This window comes from Haliotis asinina, chromosome 4 (assembly GCF_037392515.1).
Source record: "Haliotis asinina isolate JCU_RB_2024 chromosome 4, JCU_Hal_asi_v2, whole genome shotgun sequence".
NCBI lineage: Eukaryota > Metazoa > Mollusca > Gastropoda > Lepetellida > Haliotidae > Haliotis > Haliotis asinina.
In genome coordinates this window covers 79,964,291-79,987,579 of record NC_090283.1, presented here as the reverse complement: position 1 = coordinate 79,987,579, position 23,289 = coordinate 79,964,291, and the positions used below count along the sequence as shown (strand labels likewise).

Sequence of the window (23,289 nt, the reverse complement as noted above, 5' to 3'; positions counted from 1 at the left end):
CTGCAGAAGGTGGGTAGTTTTGGGGATGCAGAGACATGGCTCTGCAGAAGGTGGGGATGCAGAGACATTGCTCTGCAGAAGGTGGGTAGTTTGGGGGATGCAGAGACATGGCTCTGCAGAAGGTGGGTCGTTTGGGGGATGCAGAGCCATCGCTGTGTAGAAGGTGGGTAGTTCGGGAGATGCAGAGACATTGCTGTGCAGAAGGTGGGTCGTTTGGGGGATGCAGAGGCATCACTCTGCAGAAGATGGGTAGCTTAGGGGATGCAGAGACATGGCTCTGCAGGTGGGTAGTTTGGGGGGAGCAGAGACATGGCTCTGCAGAAGGTGGGTAGTTTGGGGGATGCAGAGACATGGCTGTGCAGAAGGTGAGGATGCAGAGACATGGCTCTGCAGAAGGTGGGTAGTTTGGGGATGGAGAGACATGGCTCTACAGAAGGTGGGGATGCAGAGACATTGCTCTGCAGAAGGTGGGTCATTTGGGAGATGCAGAGACATCGCTGTGTAGAAGGTGGGTAGTTTGGGGGATGCAGAGACATTGCTCTGCAGAAGGTGGGTAGTTTGGAGGATGCAGAGACATTGCTCTGCAGAAGGTGGGTAGTTTGGGGATGGAGAGACATGGCTCTACAGAAGGTGGGGATGCAGAGACATTGCTCTGCAGAAGGTGGGTCATTTGGGAGATGCAGAGACATCGCTGTGTAGAAGGTGGGTAGTTTGGGGGATGCAGAGACATTGCTCTGCAGAAGGTGGGTAGTTTGGAGGATGCAGAGACATTGCTCTGCAGAAGGTGGGTAGTTTTGGGTATGCAGAGACATGGCTCTGCAGAAGGTGGGTCGTTTGGGGGATGCAGAGACATGGCTGTGCAGAAGGTGGGTAGTTTGGGGGATGCAGCGACATTGCTCTGCAGAAGGTGGGTAGTTTAGGGGATGCAGAGACATGGCTCTACAGAAGGTGGGGATGCAGAGACATTGCTCTGCAGAAGGTGGGTAGTTTGGGGGATGCAGAGACATGGCTCCTCTGAAGGTGGGTCGTTTGGGGGATGCAGAGCCATCGCTGTGTAGAAGGTGGGTCGTTTGGGGGATGCAGAGCCATCGCTGTGTAGAAGGTGGGTCGTTTGGGGGATGCAGAGGCATCACTCTGCAGAAGGAGGGTAGTTTAGGGGATGCAGAGACATGGCTCTGCAGGTGGGTAGTTTGGGGGATGCAGAGACATGGCTCTGCAGAAGGTGGGTAGTTTTGGGGATGCAGAGACATTCCTCTGCAGAAGGTGGGGATGCAGAGACATTGCTCTGCAGAAGGTGGGTAGTTTGGGGGATGCAGAGACATGGCTCTGCAGAAGGTGGGTCGTTTGGGGGATGCAGAGCCATCGCTGTGTAGAAGGTGGGTAGTTCGGGAGATGCAGAGACATTGCTCTGCAGAAGGTGGGTCGTTTGGGGGATGCAGAGGCATCACTCTGCAGAAGATGGGTAGCTTAGGGGATGCAGAGACATGGCTCTGCAGGTGGGTAGTTTGGGGGATGCAGAGACATGGCTCTGCAGAAGGTGGGTACTTTGGGGGATGCAGAGACATTGCTCTGCAGAAGGTGGGTAGTTTGGGGGATGCAGAGACATTGCTCTGCAGAAGGTGGGTAGTTTGGGGGATGCAGAGACATTGCTCTGCAGAAGGTGGGTAGTTTTGGGGATGCAGAGACATGGCTCTGCAGAAGGTGGGTCGTTTGGGGGATGCAGAGACATCGCTGTGTAGAAGGTGGGTAGTTTGGGGGATGCAGAGACAAGGCTCTGCGGAAGGTGGGGATGCAGAGACATTGCTCTGCAGAAGGTGGGTAGTTTGGGGGATGCAGAGACATGGCTCTGCAGAAGGTGGGTAGTTTGGGGGATGCAGAGACATGGCTGTGCAGAAGGTGGGGATGCAGAGACATGGCTCTGCAGAAGGTGGGTAGTTTGGGGGATGCAGAGACATCGCTGTGTAGAAGGTGGGTAGTTTGGGGGATGCAGAGACATTGCTCTGCAGAAGGTGGGTAGTTTGGAGGATGCAGAGACATGGCTCTGCAGAAGGTGGGTCGTTTGGGGGATGCAGAGACATCGCTGTGTAGAAGTAGGGTAGTTTGGGGGATGCAGAGACATTGCTCTTCAGAAGGTGGGTCGTTTGGGGGATGCAGAGGCATCACTCTGCAGAAGGTGGGTAGTTTAGGGGATGCAGAGACATGGCTCTGCAGGTGGGTAGTTTGGGGGATGCAGAGACATGGCTCTGCAGAAGGTGGGTAGTTTGGGGGATGCAGAGACATGGCTGTGCAGAAGGTGAGGATGCAGAGACATGGCTCTGCAGAAGGTGGGTCGTTTGGGGGATGCAGAGACATCGCTGTGTAGAAGGTGGGTAGTTTGGGGGATGCAGAGACAAGGCTCTGTGGAAGGTGGGGATGCAGAGACATTGCTCTGCAGAAGGTGGGTAGTTTGAGGGATGCAGAGACATGGCTCTGCAGAAGGTGGGTAGTTTGGGGGATGCAGAGACATGGCTCTGCAGAAGGTGGGGATGCAGAGACATGGCTCTGCAGAAGGTGGGTACTTTGGGGGATGCAGAGACATCGCTGTGTAGAAGGTGGGTAGTTTGGGGGATGCAGAGACATTGCTCTGCAGAAGGTGGGTAGTTTGGAGGATGCAGAGACATGGCTCTGCAGAAGGTGGGTAGTTTTGGGGATGCAGAGACATGGCTCTGCAGAAGGTGGGTCGTTTGGGGGATGCAGAGACATCGCTGTGTAGAAGGTGGGTAGTTTGGGGGATGCAGAGACATTGCTCTTCAGAAGGTGGGTCGTTTGGGGGATGCAGAGGCATCACTCTGCAGAAGGTGGGTAGTTTAGGGGATGCAGAGACATGGCTCTGCAGAAGGTGGGTAGTTTGGGGGATGCAGAGACATGGCTCTGCAGAAGGTAAGGATGCAGAGACATGGCTCTGCAGAAGGTGGGTCGTTTGGGGGATGCAGAGACATCGCTGTGTAGAAGGTGGGTAGTTTGGGGGATGCAGAGACAAGGCTCTGCGGAAGGTGGGGGTGCAGAGACATTGCTCTGCAGAAGGTGGGTAGTTTGGGGGATTCAGAGACATGGCTCTGCAGAAGGTGGGTAGTTTGGGGGATGCAGAGACATGGCTCTGCAGAAGGTGGGGATGCAGAGACATGGCTCTGCAGAAGGTGGGTAGTTTGGGGGATGCAGAGACATGGCTGTGCAGAAGGTGAGGATGCAGAGACATGGCTCTGCAGAAGGTGGGTCGTTTGGGGGATGCAGAGACATCGCTGTGTAGAAGGTGGGTAGTTTGGGGGATGCAGAGACAAGGCTCTGTGGAAGGTGGGGATGCAGAGACATTGCTCTGCAGAAGGTGGGTAGTTTGAGGGATGCAGAGACATGGCTCTGCAGAAGGTGGGTAGTTTGGGGGATGCAGAGACATGGCTCTGCAGAAGGTGGGGATGCAGAGACATGGCTCTGCAGAAGGTGGGTACTTTGGGGGATGCAGAGACATCGCTGTGTAGAAGGTGGGTAGTTTGGGGGATGCAGAGACATTGCTCTGCAGAAGGTGGGTAGTTTGGAGGATGCAGAGACATGGCTCTGCAGAAGGTGGGTAGTTTGGGGGATGCAGAGACATCGCTGTGTGGAAGGTGGGTAGTTTGGGGGATGCAGAGACATTGCTCTGCAGAAGGTTGGTCGTTTGGGGGATGCAGAGACATCGCTGTGTAGAAGGTGGGTAGTTTAGGGGATGCAGAGACATGGCTCTGCAGGTGGGTGGTTTGGGGGATGCAGAGACATGGCTCTGCAGAAGGTGGGTAGTTTGGGGGATGCAGAGACATGGCTCTGCAGAAGGTAAGGATGCAGAGACATGGCTCTGCAGAAGGTGGGTCGTTTGGGGGATGCAGAGACATCGCTGTGTAGAAGGTGGGTAGTTTGGGGGATGCAGAGACAAGGCTCTGCGGAAGGTGGGGGTGCAGAGACATTGCTCTGCAGAAGGTGGGTAGTTTGGGGGATTCAGAGACATGGCTCTGCAGAAGGTGGGTAGTTTGGGGGATGCAGAGACATGGCTCTGCAGAAGGTGGGGATGCAGAGACATGGCTCTGCAGAAGGTGGGTAGTTTGGGGGATGCAGAGACATCGCTGTGTAGAAGGTGGGTAGTTTGGGGGATGCAGAGACATTGCTCTGCAGAAGGTGGGTAGTTTGGAGGATGCAGAGACATGGCTCTGCAGAAGGTGGGTAGTTTGGGGGATGCAGAGACATCTCTGTGTAGAAGTAGGGTAGTTTGGGGGATGCAGAGACATTGCTCTGCAGAAGGTGGGTCGTTTGGGGGATGCAGAGGCATCACTCTGCAGAAGGTGGGTAGTTTAGGGGATGCAGAGACATGGCTCTGCAGGTGGGTGGTTTTGGGGGATGCAGAGACATGGCTCTGCAGAAGGTGGGTAGTTTGGGGGATGCAGAGACATGGCTGTGCAGAAGGTGAGGATGCAGAGACATGGCTCTGCAGAAGGTGGGTAGTTTGGGGATGGAGAGACATGGCTCTACAGAAGGTGGGGATGCAGAGACATTGCTCTGCAGAAGGTGGGTAGTTTTGGGGATGCAGAGACATGGCTCTGCAGAAGGTGGGTCGTTTGGGGGATGCAGAGACATCGCTGTGTAGAAGGTGGGTAGTTTGGGGGATGCAGAGACATTGCTCTACAGAAGGTGTGTAGTTTTGGGGATGCAGAGACAAGGCTCTGCAGAAGGTGGGGATGCAGAGACATTGCTCTGCAGAAGGTGGGTAGTTTGGGGGATGCAGAGACATGGCTGATGCAGAAGGTGGGTAGTTTTGGGGATGCAGAGACATGGCTCTGCAGAAGGTGGGGATGCAGAGACATTGCTCTGCAGAAGGTGGGGATGCAGAGACATTGCTCTGCAGAAGGTGGGTAGTTTGGGGGATGCAGAGACATGGCTCTGCAGAAGGTGGGTCGTTTGGGGGATGCAGAGGCATCACTCTGCAGAAGGTGGGTAGTTTAGGGGATGCAGAGACATGGCTCTGCAGGTGGGTAGTTTGGGGATGCAGAGACATGGCTCTGCAGAAGGTGGGTAGTTTGGGGGATGCAGAGACATTGCTCTGCAGAAGGTGGGTAGTTTGGAGGATGCAGAGACATGGCTCTGCAGAAGGTGGGTAGTTTGGGGGATGCAGAGACATTGCTCTGCAGAAGGTGGGTAGTTTGGAGGATGCAGAGACATTGCTCTGCAGAAGGTGGGTAGTTTTGGGGATGCAGAGACATCGCTCTCCAGAAGGTGGGTCGTTTGGGGGATGCAGAGACATCGCTGTGTAGAAGGTGGGTAGTTTTGGGGATGCAGAGACAAGGCTCTGCGGAAGGTGGGGATGCAGAGACATTGCTCTGCAGAAGGTGGGTAGTTTGGGGGATGCAGAGACATGGCTCTGCAGAAGGTGGGTAGTTTGGGGGATGCAGAGACATGGCTGTGCAGAAGGTGGGGATGCAGAGACATGGCTCTGCAGAAGGTGGGTAGTTTGGGGGATGCAGAGACATCGCTGTGTAGAAGGTGGGTAGTTTGGGGGATGCAGAGACATTGCTCTGCAGAAGGTGGGTAGTTTGGAGGATGCAGAGACATGGCTCTGCAGAAGGTGGGTAGTTTGGGGGATGCAGAGACATCGCTGTGTAGAAGTAGGGTAGTTTGGGGGATGCAGAGACATTGCTCTGCAGAAGGTGGGTCGTTTGGGGGATGCAGAGGCATCACTCTGCAGAAGGTGGGTAGTTTAGGGGATGCAGAGACATGGCTCTGCAGGTGGGTAGTTTGGGGGATGCAGAGACATGGCTCTGCAGAAGGTGGGTAGTTTGGGGGATGCAGAGACATGGCTGTGCAGAAGGTGAGGATGCAGAGACATGGCTCTGCAGAAGGTGGGTCGTTTGGGGGATGCAGAGACATCGCTGTGTAGAAGGTGGGTAGTTTGGGGGATGCAGAGACAAGGCTCTGTGGAAGGTGGGGATGCAGAGACATTGCTCTGCAGAAGGTGGGTAGTTTGAGGGATGCAGAGACATGGCTCTGCAGAAGGTGGGTAGTTTGGGGGATGCAGAGACATGGCTCTGCAGAAGGTGGGGATGCAGAGACATGGCTCTGCAGAAGGTGGGTACTTTGGGGGATGCAGAGACATCGCTGTGTAGAAGGTGGGTAGTTTGGGGGATGCAGAGACATTGCTCTGCAGAAGGTGGGTAGTTTGGAGGATGCAAAGACATGGCTCTGCAGAAGGTGGGTAGTTTGGGGGATGCAGAGACATCGCTGTGTGGAAGGTGGGTAGTTTGGGGGATGCAGAGACATTGCTCTGCAGAAGGTGGGTCGTTTGGGGGATGCAGAGGCATCACTCTGCAGAAGGTGGGTTGTTTAGGGGATGCAAAGACATGGCTCTGCAGGTGGGTAGTTTGGGGGATGCAGAGACATGGCTCTGCAGAAGGTGGGTAGTTTGGGGGATGCAGAGACATGGCTCTGCAGAAGGTGAGGATGCAGAGACATGGCTCTGCAGAAGGTGGGTCGTTTGGGGGATGCAGAGACATCGCTGTGTAGAAGGTGGGTAGTTTGGGGGATGCAGAGACAAGGCTCTGCGGAAGGTGGGGGTGCAGAGACATTGCTCTGCAGAAGGTGGGTAGTTTGGGGGATGCAGAGACATGGCTCTGCAGAAGGTGGGTAGTTTGGGGGATGCAGAGACATGGCTCTGCAGAAGGTGGGGATGCAGAGACATGGCTCTGCAGAAGGTGGGTAGTTTGGGGGATGCAGAGACATCGCTGTGTAGAAGGTGGGTAGTTTGGGGGATGCAGAGACATTGCTCTGCAGAAGGTGGGTAGTTTGGAGGATGCAGAGACATGGCTCTGCAGAAGGTGGGTCGTTTGGGGGATGCAGAGACATCGCTGTGTAGAAGTAGGGTAGTTTGGGGGATGCAGAGACATTGCTCTTCAGAAGGTGGGTCGTTTGGGGGATGCAGAGGCATCACTCTGCAGAAGGTGGGTAGTTTAGGGGATGCAGAGACATGGCTCTGCAGGTGGGTAGTTTGGGGGATGCAGAGACATGGCTCTGCAGAAGGTGGGTAGTTTGGGGGATGCAGAGACATGGCTGTGCAGAAGGTGAGGATGCAGAGACATGGCTCTGCAGAAGGTGGGTCGTTTGGGGGATGCAGAGACATCGCTGTGTAGAAGGTGGGTAGTTTGGGGGATGCAGAGACAAGGCTCTGTGGAAGGTGGGGATGCAGAGACATTGCTCTGCAGAAGGTGGGTAGTTTGAGGGATGCAGAGACATGGCTCTGCAGAAGGTGGGTAGTTTGGGGGATGCAGAGACATGGCTCTGCAGAAGGTGGGGATGCAGAGACATGGCTCTGCAGAAGGTGGGTACTTTGGGGGATGCAGAGACATCGCTGTGTAGAAGGTGGGTAGTTTGGGGGATGCAGAGACATTGCTCTGCAGAAGGTGGGTAGTTTGGAGGATGCAGAGACATGGCTCTGCAGAAGGTGGGTAGTTTTGGGGATGCAGAGACATGGCTCTGCAGAAGGTGGGTCGTTTGGGGGATGCAGAGACATCGCTGTGTAGAAGGTGGGTAGTTTGGGGGATGCAGAGACATTGCTCTTCAGAAGGTGGGTCGTTTGGGGGATGCAGAGGCATCACTCTGCAGAAGGTGGGTAGTTTAGGGGATGCAGAGACATGGCTCTGCAGAAGGTGGGTAGTTTGGGGGATGCAGAGACATGGCTCTGCAGAAGGTAAGGATGCAGAGACATGGCTCTGCAGAAGGTGGGTCGTTTGGGGGATGCAGAGACATCGCTGTGTAGAAGGTGGGTAGTTTGGGGGATGCAGAGACAAGGCTCTGCGGAAGGTGGGGGTGCAGAGACATTGCTCTGCAGAAGGTGGGTAGTTTGGGGGATTCAGAGACATGGCTCTGCAGAAGGTGGGTAGTTTGGGGGATGCAGAGACATGGCTCTGCAGAAGGTGGGGATGCAGAGACATGGCTCTGCAGAAGGTGGGTAGTTTGGGGGATGCAGAGACATGGCTGTGCAGAAGGTGAGGATGCAGAGACATGGCTCTGCAGAAGGTGGGTCGTTTGGGGGATGCAGAGACATCGCTGTGTAGAAGGTGGGTAGTTTGGGGGATGCAGAGACAAGGCTCTGTGGAAGGTGGGGATGCAGAGACATTGCTCTGCAGAAGGTGGGTAGTTTGAGGGATGCAGAGACATGGCTCTGCAGAAGGTGGGTAGTTTGGGGGATGCAGAGACATGGCTCTGCAGAAGGTGGGGATGCAGAGACATGGCTCTGCAGAAGGTGGGTACTTTGGGGGATGCAGAGACATCGCTGTGTAGAAGGTGGGTAGTTTGGGGGATGCAGAGACATTGCTCTGCAGAAGGTGGGTAGTTTGGAGGATGCAGAGACATGGCTCTGCAGAAGGTGGGTAGTTTGGGGGATGCAGAGACATCGCTGTGTGGAAGGTGGGTAGTTTGGGGGATGCAGAGACATTGCTCTGCAGAAGGTGGGTCGTTTGGGGGATGCAGAGACATCGCTGTGTAGAAGGTGGGTAGTTTAGGGGATGCAGAGACATGGCTCTGCAGGTGGGTGGTTTGGGGGATGCAGAGACATGGCTCTGCAGAAGGTGGGTAGTTTGGGGGATGCAGAGACATGGCTCTGCAGAAGGTAAGGATGCAGAGACATGGCTCTGCAGAAGGTGGGTCGTTTGGGGGATGCAGAGACATCGCTGTGTAGAAGGTGGGTAGTTTGGGGGATGCAGAGACAAGGCTCTGCGGAAGGTGGGGGTGCAGAGACATTGCTCTGCAGAAGGTGGGTAGTTTGGGGGATTCAGAGACATGGCTCTGCAGAAGGTGGGTAGTTTGGGGGATGCAGAGACATGGCTCTGCAGAAGGTGGGGATGCAGAGACATGGCTCTGCAGAAGGTGGGTAGTTTGGGGGATGCAGAGACATCGCTGTGTAGAAGGTGGGTAGTTTGGGGGATGCAGAGACATTGCTCTGCAGAAGGTGGGTAGTTTGGAGGATGCAGAGACATGGCTCTGCAGAAGGTGGGTAGTTTGGGGGATGCAGAGACATCTCTGTGTAGAAGTAGGGTAGTTTGGGGGATGCAGAGACATTGCTCTGCAGAAGGTGGGTCGTTTGGGGGATGCAGAGGCATCACTCTGCAGAAGGTGGGTAGTTTAGGGGATGCAGAGACATGGCTCTGCAGGTGGGTGGTTTTGGGGGATGCAGAGACATGGCTCTGCAGAAGGTGGGTAGTTTGGGGGATGCAGAGACATGGCTGTGCAGAAGGTGAGGATGCAGAGACATGGCTCTGCAGAAGGTGGGTAGTTTGGGGATGGAGAGACATGGCTCTACAGAAGGTGGGGATGCAGAGACATTGCTCTGCAGAAGGTGGGTAGTTTTGGGGATGCAGAGACATGGCTCTGCAGAAGGTGGGTCGTTTGGGGGATGCAGAGACATCGCTGTGTAGAAGGTGGGTAGTTTGGGGGATGCAGAGACATTGCTCTACAGAAGGTGTGTAGTTTTGGGGATGCAGAGACAAGGCTCTGCAGAAGGTGGGGATGCAGAGACATTGCTCTGCAGAAGGTGGGTAGTTTGGGGGATGCAGAGACATGGCTGATGCAGAAGGTGGGTAGTTTTGGGGATGCAGAGACATGGCTCTGCAGAAGGTGGGGATGCAGAGACATTGCTCTGCAGAAGGTGGGGATGCAGAGACATTGCTCTGCAGAAGGTGGGTAGTTTGGGGGATGCAGAGACATGGCTCTGCAGAAGGTGGGTCGTTTGGGGGATGCAGAGGCATCACTCTGCAGAAGGTGGGTAGTTTAGGGGATGCAGAGACATGGCTCTGCAGGTGGGTAGTTTGGGGATGCAGAGACATGGCTCTGCAGAAGGTGGGTAGTTTGGGGGATGCAGAGACATTGCTCTGCAGAAGTTGGGTAGTTTGGAGGATGCAGAGACATGGCTCTGCAGAAGGTGGGTAGTTTGGGGGATGCAGAGACATTGCTCTGCAGAAGGTGGGTAGTTTGGAGGATGCAGAGACATTGCTCTGCAGAAGGTGGGTAGTTTTGGGGATGCAGAGACATCGCTCTCCAGAAGGTGGGTCGTTTGGGGGATGCAGAGACATCGCTGTGTAGAAGGTGGGTAGTTTTGGGGATGCAGAGACAAGGCTCTGCGGAAGGTGGGGATGCAGAGACATTGCTCTGCAGAAGGTGGGTAGTTTGGGGGATGCAGAGACATGGCTCTGCAGAAGGTGGGTAGTTTGGGGGATGCAGAGACATGGCTGTGCAGAAGGTGGGGATGCAGAGACATGGCTCTGCAGAAGGTGGGTAGTTTGGGGGATGCAGAGACATCGCTGTGTAGAAGGTGGGTAGTTTGGGGGATGCAGAGACATTGCTCTGCAGAAGGTGGGTAGTTTGGAGGATGCAGAGACATGGCTCTGCAGAAGGTGGGTAGTTTGGGGGATGCAGAGACATCGCTGTGTAGAAGTAGGGTAGTTTGGGGGATGCAGAGACATTGCTCTGCAGAAGGTGGGTCGTTTGGGGGATGCAGAGGCATCACTCTGCAGAAGGTGGGTAGTTTAGGGGATGCAGAGACATGGCTCTGCAGGTGGGTAGTTTGGGGGATGCAGAGACATGGCTCTGCAGAAGGTGGGTAGTTTGGGGGATGCAGAGACATGGCTGTGCAGAAGGTGAGGATGCAGAGACATGGCTCTGCAGAAGGTGGGTCGTTTGGGGGATGCAGAGACATCGCTGTGTAGAAGGTGGGTAGTTTGGGGGATGCAGAGACAAGGCTCTGTGGAAGGTGGGGATGCAGAGACATTGCTCTGCAGAAGGTGGGTAGTTTGAGGGATGCAGAGACATGGCTCTGCAGAAGGTGGGTAGTTTGGGGGATGCAGAGACATGGCTCTGCAGAAGGTGGGGATGCAGAGACATGGCTCTGCAGAAGGTGGGTACTTTGGGGGATGCAGAGACATCGCTGTGTAGAAGGTGGGTAGTTTGGGGGATGCAGAGACATTGCTCTGCAGAAGGTGGGTAGTTTGGAGGATGCAAAGACATGGCTCTGCAGAAGGTGGGTAGTTTGGGGGATGCAGAGACATCGCTGTGTGGAAGGTGGGTAGTTTGGGGGATGCAGAGACATTGCTCTGCAGAAGGTGGGTCGTTTGGGGGATGCAGAGGCATCACTCTGCAGAAGGTGGGTTGTTTAGGGGATGCAGAGACATGGCTCTGCAGGTGGGTAGTTTGGGGGATGCAGAGACATGGCTCTGCAGAAGGTGGGTAGTTTGGGGGATGCAGAGACATGGCTCTGCAGAAGGTGAGGATGCAGAGACATGGCTCTGCAGAAGGTGGGTCGTTTGGGGGATGCAGAGACATCGCTGTGTAGAAGGTGGGTAGTTTGGGGGATGCAGAGACAAGGCTCTGCGGAAGGTGGGGGTGCAGAGACATTGCTCTGCAGAAGGTGGGTAGTTTGGGGGATGCAGAGACATGGCTCTGCAGAAGGTGGGTAGTTTGGGGGATGCAGAGACATGGCTCTGCAGAAGGTGGGGATGCAGAGACATGGCTCTGCAGAAGGTGGGTAGTTTGGGGGATGCAGAGACATCGCTGTGTAGAAGGTGGGTAGTTTGGGGGATGCAGAGACATTGCTCTGCAGAAGGTGGGTAGTTTGGAGGATGCAGAGACATGGCTCTGCAGAAGGTGGGTAGTTTGGGGGATGCAGAGACATCTCTGTGTAGAAGTAGGGTAGTTTGGGGGATGCAGAGACATTGCTCTGCAGAAGGTGGGTCGTTTGGGGGATGCAGAGGCATCACTCTGCAGAAGGTGGGTAGTTTAGGGGATGCAGAGACATGGCTCTGCAGGTGGGTGGTTTTGGGGGATGCAGAGACATGGCTCTGCAGAAGGTGGGTAGTTTGGGGGATGCAGAGACATGGCTGTGCAGAAGGTGAGGATGCAGAGACATGGCTCTGCAGAAGGTGGGTAGTTTGGGGATGGAGAGACATGGCTCTACAGAAGGTGGGGATGCAGAGACATTGCTCTGCAGAAGGTGGGTAGTTTTGGGGATGCAGAGACATGGCTCTGCAGAAGGTGGGTCGTTTGGGGGATGCAGAGACATCGCTGTGTAGAAGGTGGGTAGTTTGGGGGATGCAGAGACATTGCTCTACAGAAGGTGTGTAGTTTTGGGGATGCAGAGACAAGGCTCTGCAGAAGGTGGGGATGCAGAGACATTGCTCTGCAGAAGGTGGGTAGTTTGGGGGATGCAGAGACATGGCTGATGCAGAAGGTGGGTAGTTTTGGGGATGCAGAGACATGGCTCTGCAGAAGGTGGGGATGCAGAGACATTGCTCTGCAGAAGGTGGGTAGTTTGGGGGATGCAGAGACATGGCTCTGCAGAAGGTGGGTCGTTTGGGGGATGCAGAGCCATCGCTGTGTAGAAGGTGGGTAGTTTGGGGGATACAGAGACATTGCTCTGCAGAAGGTGGGTCGTTTGGGGGATGCAGAGGCATCACTCTGCAGAAGGTGGGTAGTTTAGGGGATGCAGAGACATGGCTCTGCAGGTGGGTAGTTTGGGGATGCAGAGACATGGCTCTGCAGAAGGTGGGTAGTTTGGGGGATGCAGAGACATTGCTCTGCAGAAGGTGGGTAGTTTGGAGGATGCAGAGACATGGCTCTGCAGAAGGTGGGTAGTTTGGAGGATGCAGAGACATGGCTCTGCAGAAGGTGGGTAGTTTGGGGGATGCAGAGACATCGCTGTGTAGAAGGTGGGTAGTTTGGGGGATGCAGAGACAAGGCTCTGCAGAAGGTGGGGATGCAAAAACATTGCTCTGCAGAAGGTGGGTAGTTTGGGGGATGCAGAGACATGGCTCTGCAGAAGGTGGGTAGTTTGGGGGATGCAGAGACATGGCTCTGCAGAAGGTGGGGATGCAGAGACATGGCTCTGCATAAGGTGGGTAGTTTTGGGGATGCAGAGACATCGCTGTGTAGAAGGTGGGTAGTTTGGGGGATGCAGAGACATTGCTCTGCAGAAGGTGGGTAGTTTGGAGGATGCAGAGACATGGCTCTGCAGAAGGTGGGTAGTTTGGGGTATGCAGAGACATCGCTGTGTAGAAGGTGGGTAGTTTGGGGGATGCAGAGACATGGCTCTACAGAAGGTGGGGATGCAGAGACATTGCTCTGCAGAAGGTGGGTAGTTTTGGGGATGGAGAGACATGGCTCTGCAGAAGGTGGGTCATTTGGGAGATGCAGAGACATCGCTGTGTAGAAGGTGGGTAGTTTGGGGGATGCAGAGACAAGGCTCTGCAGAAGGTGGGGATGCAAAAACATTGCTCTGCAGAAGGTGGGTAGTTTGGGGGATGCAGAGACATGGCTCTGCAGAAGGTGGGTCGTTTGGGGGATGCAGAGACATCGCTGTGTAGAAGGTGGGTAGTTTGGGGGATGCAGAGACATTGCTCTTCAGAAGGTGGGTCGTTTGGGGGATGCAGAGGCATCACTCTGCAGAAGGTGGGTAGTTTAGGGGATGCAGAGACATGGCTCTGCAGGTGGGTAGTTTGGGGGATGCAGAGACATTGCTCTGCAGAAGGTGGGTAGTTTTGGGGATGCAGAGACATGGCTCTGCAGAAGGTGGGTCGTTTGGGGGATGCAGAGACATCGCTGTGTAGAAGTAGGGTAGTTTGGGGGATGCAGAGACATTGCTCTTCAGAAGGTGGGTCGTTTGGGGGATGCAGAGGCATCACTCTGCAGAAGGTGGGTAGTTTAGGGGATGCAGAGACATGGCTCTGCAGGTGGGTAGTTTGGGGGATGCAGAGACATGGCTCTGCAGAAGGTGGGTAGTTTGGGGGATGCAGAGACATGGCTGTGCAGAAGGTGGGGATGCAGAGACATTGCTCTGCAGAAGGTGGGTAGTTTGGGGGATGCAGAGACATGGCTGATGCAGAAGGTGGGTAGTTTTGGGGATGCAGAGACATGGCTCTGCAGAAGGTGGGGATGCAGAGACATTGCTCTGCAGAAGGTGGGTAGTTTGGGGGATGCAGAGACATGGCTCTGCAGAAGGTGGGTCGTTTGGGGGATGCAGAGCCATCGCTGTGTAGAAGGTGGGTAGTTTGGGGGATACAGAGACATTGCTCTGCAGAAGGTGGGTCGTTTGGGGGATGCAGAGGCATCACTCTGCAGAAGGTGGGTAGTTTAGGGGATGCAGAGACATGGCTCTGCAGGTGGGTAGTTTGGGGATGCAGAGACATGGCTCTGCAGAAGGTGGGTAGTTTGGGGGATGCAGAGACATTGCTCTGCAGAAGGTGGGTAGTTTGGAGGATGCAGAGACATGGCTCTGCAGAAGGTGGGTAGTTTGGAGGATGCAGAGACATGGCTCTGCAGAAGGTGGGTAGTTTGGGGGATGCAGAGACATCGCTGTGTAGAAGGTGGGTAGTTTGGGGGATGCAGAGACAAGGCTCTGCAGAAGGTGGGGATGCAAAAACATTGCTCTGCAGAAGGTGGGTAGTTTGGGGGATGCAGAGACATGGCTCTGCAGAAGGTGGGTAGTTTGGGGGATGCAGAGACATGGCTCTGCAGAAGGTGGGGATGCAGAGACATGGCTCTGCAGAAGGTGGGTAGTTTTGGGGATGCAGAGACATCGCTGTGTAGAAGGTGGGTAGTTTGGGGGATGCAGAGACATTGCTCTGCAGAAGGTGGGTAGTTTGGAGGATGCAGAGACATGGCTCTGCAGAAGGTGGGTAGTTTGGGGTATGCAGAGACATCGCTGTGTAGAAGGTGGGTAGTTTGGGGGATGCAGAGACATGGCTCTACAGAAGGTGGGGATGCAGAGACATTGCTCTGCAGAAGGTGGGTAGTTTTGGGGATGGAGAGACATGGCTCTGCAGAAGGTGGGTCATTTGGGAGATGCAGAGACATCGCTGTGTAGAAGGTGGGTAGTTTGGGGGATGCAGAGACAAGGCTCTGCAGAAGGTGGGGATGCAAAAACATTGCTCTGCAGAAGGTGGGTAGTTTTGGGGATGCAGAGACATGGCTCTGCAGAAGGTGGGTCGTTTGGGGGATGCAGAGACATCGCTGTGTAGAAGGTGGGTAGTTTGGGGGATGCAGAGACATTGCTCTTCAGAAGGTGGGTCGTTTGGGGGATGCAGAGGCATCACTCTGCAGAAGGTGGGTAGTTTAGGGGATGCAGAGACATGGCTCTGCAGGTGGGTAGTTTGGGGGATGCAGAGACATTGCTCTGCAGAAGGTGGGTAGTTTGGGGGATGCAGAGACATGGCTCTGCAGAAGGTGGGTAGTTTGGAGGATGCAGAGACATGGCTCTGCAGAAGGTGGGGATGCAGAGACATTGCTCTGCAGAAGGTGGGTCATTTGGGAGATGCAGAGACATCGCTGTGTAGAAGGTGGGTAGTTTAGGGGATGCAGAGACATGGCTCTGCAGGTGGGTAGTTTGGGGGATGCAGAGACATGGCTCTGCAGAAGGTGGGTAGTTTGGGGGATGCAGAGACATGGCTGTGCAGAAGGTGAGGATGCAGAGACATGGCTCTGCAGAAGGTGGGTAGTTTGGGGATGCAGAGACATGGCTCTACAGAAGGTGGGGATGCAGAGACATTGCTCTGCAGAAGGTGGGTAGTTTGGGGGATGCAGAGACATGGCTCTACAGAAGGTGGGGATGCAGAGACATGGCTCTGCAGAAGGTTGGTAGTTTGGGGGATGCAGAGACACGGCTCTGCAGAAGGTGGGGATGCAGAGACATGGCTCTGCAGAAGGTGGGTAGTTTGGGGGATGCAGAGACATTGCTCTGCAGAAGGTGCGTAGTTTTGGGGATGCAGAGACATGGCTCTGCAGAAGGTGGGTAGTTTGGGGGATGCAGAGACATTGTTCTGCATAAGGTGGGTAGTTTTGGGGATGCAGAGACATGGCTCTGCAGAAGGTGGGTCATTTGGGAGATGCAGAGACATCGCTGTGTAGAAGGTGGGTAGTTTTGGGGATGCAGAGACATGGCTCTGCAGAAGGTGGGTAGTTTGGGGGATGCAGAGACATGGCTCTGCATAAGGTGGGTAGTTTTGGGGATGCAGAGACATGGCTCTGCAGAAGGTGGGTCATTTGGGAGATGCAGAGACATCGCTGTGTACAAGGTGGGTAGTTTGGGGGATGCAGAGACATTGCTCTGCAGAAGGTGGGTAGTTTGGAGGATGCAGAGACATGGCTCTGCAGAAGGTGGGGATGCAGAGACATTGCTCTGCAGAAGGTGGGTCATTTTGGAGATGGAGAGACATCGCTGTGTAGAAGGTGGGTAGTTTGGGGGATTGGGGTTTGCTACAGAAGGTGGATGGGTATGGCAACACGTTTGAGATATGAAATCTTCTGTGTATAAATAAGTGATTGTGTTTGTGTTTATAGGACTGTATTCCCCAGTACATCCTTGGCCACAACAAGCGACTGTCATCTATGGACAAATACCTGGCCGACACAAAGCTTCCCCTCAGTCTCATTGGTTCATCATATCGAGGTCCGAGTGTTAATGACTGTATATACAATGCTCGGATAACCGTGGAGAAAGTATGCAAATCATGACATTTATATTAAAGTACATAAGAAGTATGGGTCATTTTAGATGATACTAGTTTTCTACAACTCATATTTTTGATATACTGAGTATTTTCTGTTTATATACATTAAAATGCAAGGTTGAACTCTGAATAGTAGGTAGCTTTCATTGGTGAAAAGTAACAAGGCTGTGTCTGGTTAAGACATTTGTGTAGATAATGAAAAATGATTTCTAGTATTGTTTGTCTTAGTATTTAACAGTTTAATATGATCCAGATATAATAGATATAAATATGACATTGTTCAGCTTCTCTCTTTGACTTTGAGCAGTGTAAAATTTATTGAAGTTGACAACTGTTTGTTTTATGTCTTGCTTATGGATTTCAATCAAATGAGGCAAAATGATGCGAGTGAGTTAATCAAGATTTATAAAAGTTGATGTTTGGAGTCTGTATCAGAGCATTACTTAATTCCTAGCTTACCCGATTTAAAGTTTAACATGTAATGAAATTAAGTGACCTAATCATCTAATGCCAGTGTGGTAGCCTGGTGGTTAAGTGGACACTGTGGGGTTTGATTACCCACCTGGGTACAATATGTGACCCCATTTCTGGTACCCCACTCTCTGTACCAGTGAAAGTGGCATACAACCACACTCACTACAATATACATTGTCCATTTATGTAAATCGTGGATCTTTGACCATGGTCACTAGTACTTACTGCTTACAGAAATATGCTGAATGTCCAGCCTGTGGTACGTCCACTCTCACATTTATATCCTGCTTACTATCTTCATCAGAAATTTCATGGCTGCCAATCTGTACAAACCATGTGTAAACTCTGTACTCATTGTTGTGAGCATAGGAACACACAATAATGTCACAAATATTCATTTATTCACAAGGACATCAATTACAAGAACAGACATGAACATGACTCAATTGCTTGATGATTCAAACATTTTGTTTGTAACCATGGTAACAATATCAGTTCCATAACAACTACAGTTTTTGTAGATAATGGGTGACACTGATAATTAATCATTCCAAAGACCAGCATGTACATTGCTTGGGCACTGTTGAGTTGAGCAGGTGAATCCAGTACCTGTGCCTGTCAGGTCTGAGGGTGATGACCACGCCTCCTGTTCCTTGAATCCTCAACAATATCTAACCAATACTAAATGTGTTTGAACATTTGAATGGTAAGACATTAACTGACTTTAAGGACTTGCAGTCCCAGATGAACTGTTTCAGTATGTCATTTCTGCTCAAATAACACTAGCATCAAAATGTCACACCACAAGAAATATATTCCCTATGAAACATACTCAAGTTGTAGTCAAATAATGATATTTACAGTTATGATGAAGTGATTTCAGTGAACAACTTTCATGTATTTTCAGGGGCTCAACTTTCATGTACAATTTCACTTTTTTCCTTCCACCATTATGACGTGATAACCATGTTTGGTTTTCACAGGGGGGTCTGTATAAATGGGTTTGTCGACAGTACTGTTGGGGAGTTGGAAAGCAGCTTCTTGGAACGGCCCTACCATGGATCCCCTCGTCATCCAGCCCAGGTCACCCTGAAGACAAATACACACCTGTTCAACAAATCTTTGATACACTGGACCACTCTTGCACATCGATTCTTGCATCCATACATGCCTACACATACATACATCTATTAGGAGATAAACATCATGTGCTGGCCAATTTCTGGGTGTTATTGAGTATTTGAACCACGGGAATACATTTGGAACAGATGGCATCATGTGTTGGCCAATTTCCGGGTGTTATTGAGTATTTCAAGCACAGGAATATTTCATTTGAAACCTCCGGCTAACGCCGTCGGTTACAGATGTATTCCCGTGCTTCAAATACTCAATAACACCCAGAAATTGGCCAACACATGATGTTTATCGTCACTGTAAACAAAAAGGTAAACCAAAGGGTTTTATTCTCTGCACTCGTTTACATCGAGTACAGGTACAGCAGTGAAGTGTCATCAGCTGGCCATTTCAGCTGGTTCCCATGGTAGCATCTGGAGTTGCTCATTTGTGACATCATTCTAACTTTACGTCACAATATGATCTGAATGACGTCACCACTGTTGATGACGCACCAAAACATTTGTTTGCGACGTTTCTACGTGTCAATACGCAGTGAATAGTCTAGTAGTTTCCGGGAATCTAATACCATTTGATCATGTTTTTCAACCAATCAGATTACAGAACACAATGACTTTTGGTTTACAATGAACAATAATGTACATCTGACAACCTACCCCTGATCTTGCCTTGTCTTCACTGTACTGAGCTGCCACTTCACTGAACTTCATTCCGCTTTTAATTTTCTCAATGGCTTCAAGAGCCTTGGACTGCTTCTCACAGAGAATGTGACGCACCTGGAGGGAAGAAGAAAATGTCCTTCAGTGAGCATATCCTACTTGCTGTTGCTAAATCACACCTTCAGTCTGGACCATGCTATCCAGTGATTGACATCATTGTCAAAGATCTATGCTACTGGGAGCCAAACTACCTGAGCTTATTAGTTGCCTGTACAACATGTATTGATGAAAAACCTGAATGTGGAAGGAGAGTGAGAGAGTGAGTGATTCAGTTTATCAATATCCTAGCTATAAGGTGGTGGTCTGTAAATAACTGGACCAGAGAATCCAGTAATCAACAGTATCGGCATTGACCTATGCAAATGGGTTACGATGACATGAGTCAACCATATCAGCGAGTCCTGACCACCTTATCCCACTAGTTGCCTCTTACAACAAGCATGGGTTACTGAAGATCAATATATTCTAAGCCTGATCTTCATCGATCGTGAGTGAGTAGAGGAGGGAGGAATTCTCAGCTGTAATATATATATGTTCAAACATTTACAACCCCATTGACTTAGAATAAGAAACAAAACTGTCAGCACAAACATGAGAAGGTGAGTATTTTAAGTTAAAGTCATAGCTCATATTCCAGCTTTAACAATGGATAACAAATAACTGTTCTCTCTGTAGAGCAAACAAGCTGGAGACTGAAGTCATGAGCAATAAATCTACAGCATCACAATTACAATGGTAACAATTGTTCAACCAGTCACATATATTGACCAATTGATCCACTTTGACCACTCTGTTCAAGCCCCTACATGATGGGCACCTGACTCCCAGGTGTCCAGGGGAAGTACAGCAAGCAATATCCACAACAGATTAACAAGTAACCTTGGACTCACATACTTTTGCTTGTCTACGTTTGTTGTTGACTACACAAGGGAACACTAATTCATTTCTGCAGAGACCATATAATCTATTATATGGTCTCTGATTTCTGCAAAGCTAAGGTTTCAGTGATCAAACATGATACCTTGACAGCAGTCCCGCCTTTTGCTTGTTTAGCCTCTTTGGCACCCCCCTCAGCTCCTTTCGATCCGCCTTTGGCACCTCCTCCACCTTTGGCACCTGATCCCCCTTTGGCTCCGGCCCCACCTTTGTTTTTGGGCATAGCGTTGAAACAGCTGGCGTGATCACTTCTATGTTTTGACTGATGTAGCAATGTTGATTGCAACACGTGTGGAAAAACGGAAGTGGTTCATTCAGTTTACATTTGCTACACGGGTTGCTATTGGTCTAATCCTTCAGCTCAGCCAATCGATGTTCCGTTTAGTAAGTTATCGAAGGAAACAAAATTGTCAGGCTGTGACTGTTCTTACACACACGACAAGACTATGTCGTGTATATAAGTCTGTTATATGCACGACGGTCCTTTTATCGTTTATATAATGCTGTCATTCACACGAAAACTAATGTAAGTTTATGTTAACCATAGGATATTTTAGTGAGGAATTACAACTAGTACAGTAAAGACATTAATTAACAATAGAGAACTTTTTTGCGCAACACCCAGTGTGGATTCAAAATTTGTATCTCTGAAAAATGAAGGTATGCTTAAAATGGTATTTTTATATATATTTGTAATATATTTTCGAACTTTCTAATGCAGTCATTACAATTTATACATAATGCGAGGGAACAAGTCAAATTGGCCACTCGATCGATACATGTCGGGTATCAGTTGCCAGGATTATGAAGAAATACATTTTACAGACCGATTTCATGCTGCGAATTTATGAATTTACAAATAAAATAGAACACAAATTAAATTCATTCAACGCGCGTACCAGTTTTATTTTCAATATATTTGTACATGCGCATACATTTGTGGAAATATATGTCTTTGTAGCAAACAATATTTTTTCTCGTAAATATTTAATGTTGTATTTGACAAAGCTCTGCAGGGCAACAGGTAACCAGGAATGTGTTTGGAGATAGCAGTGGCTACCTCGATATATGTGTTAGAAAATCAAACTTTACAAACCAGTACATGTGTCAGTGTGTGTATTAAGAGATGAAACTCAACAAAGCAGCGGGTACCTCTATCATGTTAAGAAATATAACTCCACAAGGTAACTGTTAGTGAGAACAAGGAGACTATATATGTTGTAGACTATCCCTGGTGTGAGGAATGTGTACAATTTTAGTGTATCGTATATGTATATATACTGGGTGGCCGTCAAATCGCCCCGGTTACAAAATGCCCCAGCAAATTTGGTCAAACTGCCCCGGATTTTTGGTCAAATTTCCCAAAGGGGTTGTCAAAATGCTCCACTTTATTTTAAATGATGAAATATATGCCGCAAATACATAGTTTTTGTCAACTTCGATATTATGTCATTCATATAATATTATACAGTAATGATTCTGATTATTGCTCCATCAGTAAACTGATAAGAGGAAAAGTAATATTCCCGTGTAAACAACACTGCAATTCCAATACGGAAGAAGTCAATGACTTACCCAACGACGATTGTGGATGTTTGAAGTTGGCTTCTGACTGTGCCAGTTTCGCCGACGGGGTACGTGGAACCTATAAGTAATTTAGTAATGATAATGTGATAGGGAATAAACCGCCGTGATAATGTTCTTATGGGAGTAAACCGATAACGGAAGCCAATGATTGTGTATAGGAGTGCGTGATTACCTATAGGTAATGTGTGTAAATGCTTGATTGCGTGTATGGGTGAGAGAGCGTATGGTTGAGAGTAGACGAGAGTGTATGCGTGAGAGAGTGCATGGATGAGAGAGCGTGGGTGTGAGAGAGTGTATGGATGAGAGAGCGTATGTAGGTGAGAGCGTGTAGGCCAGAGAGTGTATGCGTGAGAGAGTGCATTGGTAAAAGCGCGCGTAGGTGTGAGAGTGTATGATGGAGCGTATGACATTGTGTGAGAGAGTGTATGTGTGAGAGAGCGTATGTGTGAGAGAGTGTATGTGTGAGAGAGTGTATGTGTGAGAGAGAGTATGGGTGAGAGAGCGTATGGGTGAGAGAGTGTATGTGTGAGAGAGTGTATGTGTGAGAGAGTGTATGGGTGATGGAGTGCATGCGTGCGTCAATGTGGTTATAACTTCTGTGTGATTGTTTTCTCTTTCTCTGATAGTCTGTGATTTTAGCGTCTCATATGCCATACGTTCGGATGCGTTTTATATTTAATGTATGTATTTATTGTCAAAGCACGTGACCTCTAATAAACAGTTGCTATATATGTGTTAGGAGATATAACTCTGAAAAGGCAACGGGCACTCATCTGTGTTAGAATTCTACAGGACAGCAGTTTCCTTTGAATGTGTTCGGAGATAAAACTCCGCCAAACAACGGGTAAATGCGTGTGTTAGGAGATAAAAACCGCGCTAATATATATAAGCAGTGGATACCTCCATGTGTAACAGGCGATAAAGCTCTCTACAAGGCAGTGGGTACCTATTAGTGTATTAGGAGATAAACTGTACAAAGCAGTGCCTATGTATGTATTCGGGGAGAAGCTCTTCAACGTAACGGGTACCTCTGTGGGTATTAGCAGATATAAATTCTTCAACGCAGCGGGTACATTTGTGTAGGAGCAGGGACACTATATACAGATAGTTGTAGACGATTCCTGGTAGGATTTACAATTATGCTGCTCGGTACGTCGTATAGTTGATCTCTAAGTGAAAGGTGAATGACAGCAAATGCCGAAATACATTTTTCATTATAAAACGGTACCTTGTTGTTATTCGTTCTTCACGTTACATTGTCTCGAAACGCACGGACACTCACATAAGGTGGAATCGCATAATTCGGCTTATGAATATTATAATTAACCCTGAAAAGAATTCGAATGAAGTGATTACAACGTTGAATGACAACAATCTGACATAGTTTATTCCAAATAAGGCCTCATATGTTACACAATACACTGATGCAATATGACATAATTCTAATTTAATAGAATACAATGTACACTAATGAAGTGCAGGTGTGCCAACACTCAGACAGGTGAAATGACAAGTCATACGTGTGGGACAACACGTATACAGGTGGAATGACAGGCCATACAGGTGGGACAACACGTATACGGGTGGAATGATACTATACAGGTTAAATGACACTCATAAAGGTGGAATGACACTCATACAGATGTGACAACACCGATACAGGTGTGATGAGCAATCACGCTCATACAGGTGGAATATCATCCAGGTGAAGTGACTCTCGTACACATGGAATATCCTACAGGTGACATACTTATGATATCAACGGAGATACAGTACATTAAGTACAGTAAATATCATTATCAGGAATATGTTTTAAATTGGTTGCATAAATTCAGGATGGGATGAAACCAATAGTAACCATACACTTTACTAGACACCCTGATTTCTAATTATGCCATGGA

General features: G+C 50.1%; 2 protein-coding genes across 2 annotated transcripts in view; one reads left to right on the top strand and one right to left on the bottom strand.

The window, feature by feature from the left end:
* LOC137282757 (protoporphyrinogen oxidase-like) overlaps positions 1–16,962 on the top strand; it is a 28,285-nt gene extending 11,323 nt beyond the window's left edge. Inside the window, exon 11 of the mRNA XM_067814544.1 lies at positions 16,369–16,962. Within this exon, the coding sequence (XP_067670645.1) occupies positions 16,369–16,542 (174 nt within the window). The 3' untranslated portion in view covers positions 16,543–16,962. The remainder of the gene's footprint in view (positions 1–16,368) is intronic.
* Positions 16,963–17,391: 429 nt separating this feature from the next.
* Positions 17,392–20,111, bottom strand: LOC137281954 (peptidyl-prolyl cis-trans isomerase NIMA-interacting 4-like). Its single transcript, XM_067813692.1, has 3 exons — positions 19,887–20,111; positions 18,803–18,922; positions 17,392–18,101 (listed from the first exon to the last, which is right to left on the bottom strand). Exons 1-3 carry the CDS (start codon positions 20,022–20,024, stop codon positions 17,943–17,945), a joined length of 417 nt encoding a protein of 138 aa, XP_067669793.1. The 5' UTR covers positions 20,025–20,111; the 3' UTR covers positions 17,392–17,942.
* Between the last annotated feature and the right edge of the window lie 3,178 nt (positions 20,112–23,289).

Excerpts from the sequence above, each read along its gene's own strand:
- LOC137281954 (XM_067813692.1), bottom strand. The coding sequence starts at position 20,024 with ATGCCCAAAAACAAAGGTGGGGCCGGAGCCAAAGGGGGATCAGGTGCC. Across the intron at positions 18,923-19,886 it reads AAGGCGGGACTGCTGTCAAG|GTGCGTCACATTCTCTGTGA; the intron begins GTATCATGTTTG and ends TCTTCCCTCCAG. Across the intron at positions 18,102-18,802 it reads AAGACAAGGCAAGATCAGGG|GGTGACCTGGGCTGGATGAC; the intron begins GTAGGTTGTCAG and ends ATTTGTCTTCAG.